The sequence below is a fragment of the Corvus brachyrhynchos genome, unplaced genomic scaffold, assembly GCF_000691975.1.
Source record: "Corvus brachyrhynchos isolate BGI_N302 unplaced genomic scaffold, ASM69197v1 scaffold175, whole genome shotgun sequence".
Lineage (NCBI taxonomy): Eukaryota > Metazoa > Chordata > Aves > Passeriformes > Corvidae > Corvus > Corvus brachyrhynchos.
In genome coordinates this window covers 6653584-6660920 of record NW_008238448.1, presented here as the reverse complement: position 1 = coordinate 6660920, position 7337 = coordinate 6653584, and the positions used below count along the sequence as shown (strand labels likewise).

Sequence of the window (7337 nt, the reverse complement as noted above, 5' to 3'; positions counted from 1 at the left end):
GGGAGGTGTGATGGGAACCCTTTCTGTCTTTCTTGATAATTTAATGAGCTGTTGTAATGAGGGATGCACTGAGCCCCTCATTTGTATGCAGTTCCCACATGAGATGTGAATATTAAATTCCTCCAAGTATGAATCAGTACCTCTTACTCCCACAGCTTCCCTCTATCTCTCTAATCTTCACCAGCTCCACAGCTCCAGATTCCCCTCACGGTCCCCTGGGCTCCCCCACTTCACTGCCACCTCAGTAGTGACCAGAGGAGATTGATGCACCCTGGTCACAGTCAGAAGCATCAGCCATTCAGTAGAACAAAGCTGGAGAAAAGGCATCTGTTCTTTCTTGAAAGCCAACTGCAACCAGGTGAGTGCTATGCCCTACTAGCCTTCGGGAAAATTGTATGACATGGGAAATTTAACCTACAGGGCATCACTGTCTCTGACACCTGGTAGTTTAAATAATGAATTGGTAATTATAAACCCTTTTGACATAAAAATGAAATTTAAAAAGCATAAAATTTTGAGACACACCTTTTGATGGTGAAGGGCTTTCCCATGTAGATTCCACCAGCAGCCATCACTCAGCACTGGCAGACAGCAGGTGCTTGCCACTCCAAATGGGGAGAGACACTCACCAAACTAGAAAAGTCAGGGGCTAAACAAGTTTGCAAAAAGCAGCAATTCCAGTCCAGAAATCATTTCCATAGCAGAGAGGAGGAAGTGCTCCCTGAGGACAAGGAGGCTGGCTGGATTTCACTTTTTTTCTGCTGAATAGATGTTCTTTTGTATGCAGTAAAGAAGGAAAAATAATGGGAGAATGGGACAAAATTGAAAAATCCACAATTGCAGTGCAAAAGTCACCACCCGCTCCTGCAAAACAGGCTGTTCTGTATTTCCACAGTCCTGGGAGTTGTAGACCAGAATTTCTCAATAAAGTGTGCTAAGCTCAAAGGCATGAAGATAGCGACAGATCCAGACTTGTTAGTGCCATGAACATTTGTCTTGGCCACAACATCCAGTGTGTACACAAAGTGCTGCGTCTACCATCTAATGCCTTCCGTGTTATACCCAAACCCATGCCGAAAGTCTCACCCCAAAAATGTTCAGAAACTGAAGTTCAATTGCATGTCTTAGTATAAAAACAAACCACAGTTTCTGCTGTGAAGTCCTTCCCACAGTCACCCACCCAGACTCAGTTGCTTGAGATCTTCAGGACCAAAGCCAAGAGTGTAACAGGAAGGAGAAAGTACAAACCTCATACCCAGTAAATGGGAACTTTATTAAACTACTGAGTTACTCCGAAATGTATAAATGTTCCATTAAATACAGTCAGTTTTCTTTTACACGGATTTATAGAAATTTATTTACATGTTCCAAACACATTTAAATTATTTTTCAAGCTTGCTACCAATAGAATTTGTTGGTTTCTTAAAAAAAAAAAAAGGAAAAAAGTCAATCATCTGCTCTTGCAGATGTGCATACATCCACACAGGTACAAACAAGAAGGGAGATGCTTTTGTATCTAACCCACAAGGGAGGCAGTATCCAAAAAGCTTATCCAAAAAGCAGAATATTTGCCCTTGCAGAAAAGCGGGCTCTATAAATTCTCCCTGTGGGACAGACTCAAACAAGAGGCCCTATGCAATACTTTTTGGTGTTTGGGTATGATGTCTGCATCAAGATTGGCTGGTATGTGGGAGGAGCTAAAGGCCCCTTGCCAGATTCAAACTTAGCTGTTCCTGATACCAGCCCGTGAGACGCATGTGAGCTCATTCTCACTGAATTACACTCTCCCAGCACGAAGGGATAGAGCAGACAAACAGATCTATCACTAGTATGTCAACGCCACTTGTCCGAAGAGAATTTCCCTTTTAAAAAAATTTTATTCTTAAATGAGGCTTCATTTGTAAATGAACAAAAGGCAACTCTTTAAATAAAATGCTTAGGAGAACAGCACTTTCCCCACCTAAATATATTTCTCTTGGGAAGATGCACAGCATGCTGAGTTTTCCCTCATTCTCTGTATCTTAAGTCTGGCAGAAGTTAAAATTCGTATCTGCAGGGGAAAAGGGGTGTTTTTACTTTGCAAAAAGCTTATCAAATGCTAGTTTAATTCCTTTAAAGTCTTTAAACACTAAAAACCACATTTGAAGCAACCAAAAAACTCTACAAAAACATTGTCATGCGTAAGCTCTGTGTTTCATGCTAAATATTCTTGTTGACAAGGAGAGGGAGTGGAGGAGGAGGAGGAGGCAGGGAAACTAATGGCTCAATCAGAGCCATTGCAACATTCAAGTAGTTTGGTAGTATACAAACCAGTGGAAACATGGAATGGTAAGAAAGTGCTCGGCACTGCATTGCAGCCTTCTAGAGCTGAACTGCAAACATCCTGATATGTATCATAAATATATGGCACTTCTGTATGACCAAAAGCTGGCAAGTTTGCTCGTGATCAAAACAAGTCAGGAGTAGTCGTCATGCCAATGGCCCTTCCAACAGGCACAGCCTCCAGCTGTGCTATCCTATGCAGCACCGGCCATATCTACTTGTGCATGCAAGACAATGCTGCCACATTCTTGGAGAACAAGCCTCCTGCCCAGCAGAAAGCCTTCCCCAGACACACATTCATAAAACATGCTATAAATTCTTCAGGGAGGTTAAAGACAGCCACAAACAGCAAATGTCTTGTTTTACAATTTTTTGGCCAGCAGTTCCCAGTCTGTCCAATTGCCAGCAATGGACTTTGCAACAGGCAAAAAGAGCTCCCAAATCCAAGGAATTCCAATGAAAGCAACGGAAAGCACAATCACCTAAGTTCATTTCAGTACTGTTCCACAGGATTCATTTTGACATCAAATAAGAAACCAACAAGCACAAAGGCTTGAGTCCTAGGAAGAATCTTATGTACACAAAAAAACTGGCCTTTATCCATGTTTTTTGTCACAAAGTGTTTCATCTTGTAGTTAAAACTTCTTAAAACTTTTCAGCTTTTGGTGACCTTTTTTATCACAAATGCAAAGATTTGCTGTTCTGCTCACATTCCATCACAGTAGCTTTAAATACATTCAGATTAATAAAAAAGGATTTAGACCAGAACACAACTACTTGCCCCCTTCCAACAGTGTGCTGTACTTCAATGAGCACATGATGCCATGTATTGGCAAGGTTACTGTTTTAAGGAATTTCACTACAGACATCCAGTGGTTGGACAAGTGTTCACATTCCAAGGTTAAAAAACCCCTCTCCCTTATTTCAATAATGGCTTTAGTATTTTACCAATTGTGGTTCGGTTTGCATCCTTCAGTTTAAGAGATGCCTTTTCCACTGTTCCCTGTTCCTTTGGTGCAGGCTCTGCTTTCGTGCTGACAGCTTCTCCCTGCAGGATGCTCCTTCCAACCACTCTGGCACTACTTGCTCTCTTTAAGGTACTCACACTATTCTCCTTTGGATTTGGATCATCAGAGGTTGCTGCTGGCTTCACTTTAGGCAGCCTCTGGGACACAGACCTGGTAATGGGTGGAGGTCTGGATGAACTGGATAGATCCACTTTTGCACGCTTTGAAGAAGAGGCCACTGTATTCCTCGCAAAGTTTGGGACCGCGGGTGGTGCTTTGGGAATACTGACTGTGGCAACCTTGGTGTCCTCTGCAGGGGTCTGGGGTTTTACACTGGAGCGACACATCTTTGTTTCATCTGTCTTTGATTTGACATTACTTCTAATGGGTTTAGAGCTTGGCTTCTTGAGAGCGACTCTGTCCCTCTCAAAGTGAGCACTGCTTGAGGTGACAGTGCCCCTTCGTAACTTTGGCTCTTCCACTGACATGCTGTGCCTGTAGGGACTTCTTGGCAGCGTGTCTGTTGTGCCTCGGACAGAGCTGCGGTGAGACAGCCGACTTTCCACTGTACTGCTTTCACGAAGGGCTGGCTTGGGTTCTGGCTTTTTCACGCTGCTTGGTGCCCTGTTTGACCGAGAAATAGGCACCACTTTCCTCATACTTTCGTTCTCAGAGGCATTCAAAGTTCTGACAGGTCTGGAAGGAGCTGTGTGGCTAGGCCGAGTGCCACTGGGTTTTGTGGAGCTTTGAGATCGATCTTTTAGAGAGTTTGTCTTTGGTCCTGCTAGATCTTTATTTTTTATGGGTTTTTCTTTAGGAGGGGTGTGCTCGCTATCGGCATCATCCTTATCATTTGCAGAAGCAGAAAGTGGCAGCTCCTTGTCACAGGTGGAATTCAGATTTGAGAAGAATGACCTAGCCTTGTGTTGAGCATCACTGCCAGAAGAGCATGCTTTGCCAGCCTCACTTCTTATTTCATTGCCTGCCGATTTAAAATCATTTCCCTCTTCAGAGTCCAATGTCAAAGAACAATCAGTCGTGGTATCTGACATGTAGCACACTGGCCCATCTTCCCTACTTCCTGAAACACTTGTATCCATAGACATAGGGCTGCTGCTGCTGGGCTCTAAAGCTTCATTCTTGCAACCCACTGCCTTGGCTTGATGGTTGCGGGCCTCTCTGGAACTTCTGGAAGCTGGAGGCAGCTCATCATCGGCAGTGCTCAGGGAATGAAAGCTGAGATCATCCAGAGTCTCCAGGTCTGTCCCACCAGCATCCTCTAAATATGTTAAAGGTGCATTCTCTGCACGCTTTGCTCCTTGAATATCAAACTTACATAACCCTTTAACAAGTTCATGCTCCTCAATTGCAAGGGCCAGAGCATTTATATCTGTGGACTCCTCGCAGGACACGTTGGAAGTGTGCACGTTGTAGTCGGTGCTCCTCTGTGAGTAATGGGCACCAGGACCAGCCGAGCCACTGAGGTGACTGGGCTGAGCTGGAGACACCTGCCCTGAGCCACCATTTTTCACTTCCATTTCAGACTGTTGGTGTAAGTGCAAGGTATTTAAGTTGAGATCTCTTGTTTCTTTGGATTCCGTCCAGGCTACGTTTGGTCTTGCTTGTCGGGTGTTTGCACGGGGAAGGCTGTTAAACTTGTTTGGATCCTCGTCTTTTGAGATTTCCAGGAAACTCTGCAACTCCCTGTCTGCAGTCATCCCCAAAGAAAGTCGAGAACGTCTGGAATTTGTGTTTCTGTACAAAGGGCTTTGAGGCCTCTGCTGCAAGAAGGGAAGAAATTCTCCAAGTCCGTTTTTAGCCAACATCTCTACATCATTTTCACTGCTGCTCCGCCCAAAGCTCCCAAGCTCTCCAGCTGCCCAGGATCGACGCTTCTCCTCCAGCTCTTTTCGCCTTTGCAGACTATGAAGTTCCTGGATCTCTCGTTCCCTATTTTCCTGAAGGAGGAAAATCACAAATATATGTCTCAGAGGACAGTGTCCTATGCATGAGAACAAGACACATTCCTTTCTCTCTCCCTTTGTTTCTTCCCATCTAAGTTAGCTCCTACTGCTATCACCCACTCCCAACCTCCAACACATACACACACATGAAATCACCGTGGCAACCACAGCCTGCAACCATTAACCCTATGGAGAGCAGCTCCCTGCATAACTAATGGTGATGAAACATCCAGCCAGTCAGCGTAGGCAAAAGAAATGCACCAGACCTTGCAAAGACCAACATGACCCATCAAACCCAAGCAGATGTCACATCTTAGAATCACAGAAAATGCTGAGTTGGAAGGGACCCACAGGGATCACTGAATTTAACCCCTGGCCCTGCACAGCACCATCCCCAAGAATCACACCATGTGCCTGAGAGCATTGTCCAAACGCTTCTTGAACTCTGTCAGCCTTGGTGCTGTGACCGCTTCCCTGGGGAGCCTCTTCCAGTGCCCGACCACTCTTTGGTTGAGCCAAAGAGTTCCGGATGCAAGATGGAGAACATCAAACCCCCACTAGGTGTAAAGGTGGTGGTCTTATCAGGTGAGTAAACCTCTACCTAATCATTATATTAATATTTTAGGACAACCTTGTCTGACCAGCGCACGGCCAACGTGGTTCTTCCAACCTACCTTACTACAACTGCAATTGTTCCTCAGCAAGTGCAATTTCTACACAGTGCTACTTTCCTCTAACATTACAGATTGAAAATTTTGCAAAAAGGCATTGCTTAATTGCATATGAAAGCAAACAGAAAAGTTAATACAATGCATGAGATTTAGATATCAAGTGACACCACTCAAGGACCATTACTCAATGTCTCGCTCAAATTTTGGATCTCATAATCACTGTTGGTTTCAAAAACTGGCAACTGTTGTACAGCGATTGCCCAGGGTAGGATGGAGATTTTGGCAGCTAAACTGAGGGATTTTGGTTCAGGAAGCCATAGAAGAGGTAGTTTGAATTTGAAAGACAACACAGTAAATGCCTTTTTAATAAAACAATTAGCAGTGATTTACTGTGAATATCAGCACTTCAACTGTTACCTCTAGGCTTCAGATTTAATCTAACTGTACCTTTGGTTGAACTTTCTGCATTACTTTCTGAAATGAAGAACCTGGCTTGCTGCAGCCAGTACAGCTGTAGCAAAAGAAAGGGGGAGGCTAGTCTTGACAGAGGATTCAAAAATTGCATGATTTTCCAGCATGTTGTTAAATCTGTTCTGATCAATGACACACTGTTCAAAAAAAATCACACCTATATTTGTCTAAAGCTCTGTGTAGTTTGATCATCCTGTTGTTGTGACAACAGAAGAGCTGCACAGCTAGAAGAAGTCACCTGAAAGCTTTCAGTAAACAAAAGCCTAATGCTTTGTGATGAATGGATTAATCTACACCTCTTAAAGTGGATTTGAGACTACACTGGGCTCTGAAAGATAAGATGCATTAGAGACCTAAGAAACCTGAACATCTAAGAAAGGAAAAACTTGCATTTCAGGAAAAATGTTTGGCAGGAGCTTTCTTTCACAGGTATGGGATTACAGAATGAATTTAAATATCAACTTTAAATATCTCCTTGTGAAGAGAAATGGTTAAAAAAAATTGCAGATATTATTACCATATTCCATATTAGAAAAAGAACATTTTAACCTCACCTAGGACATGTTTTAGGAAATTTTATTCAAAGGAAAAATCTACTTTATGCACACAGTTAAGCATGTCAAAAAATTGCAAAAAATGTTTAAACATTTGAAATATGTACACATGGCCACTGTGGAATAAGCCATCTTTTTAGACTGTTGGATGTGCTGTCTACCCATGACATTCTTTTGTCAGAACTGCCATTTCTATTCCCAATTCTTCTGCCAATTTTGTAGGAACAACGGTCAATCCACAGTTAGCAAGCAGATCTTCTCAAAATTTGCAAGCAAGAGTCTAATTTGTAATTTTTTAGAGTGTAGCTGCTTACTACAGAGAGAGGACCTCAAAAGTCATAGCTGTCC

At 43.2% G+C, this 7337-nt stretch overlaps 1 protein-coding gene across 1 annotated transcript in view; it reads right to left on the bottom strand.

Annotated features, from left to right (window-relative positions):
• Positions 1–1252: 1252 nt before the first annotated feature.
• Positions 1253–7337, bottom strand: part of FHDC1 (FH2 domain containing 1) — a 32515-nt gene continuing 26430 nt past the window's right edge. The window contains exon 12 of the mRNA XM_017736745.1: positions 1253–5287. Coding sequence (XP_017592234.1) covers positions 3242–5287 — 2046 coding nt within the window. The 3' untranslated portion in view covers positions 1253–3241. The remainder of the gene's footprint in view (positions 5288–7337) is intronic.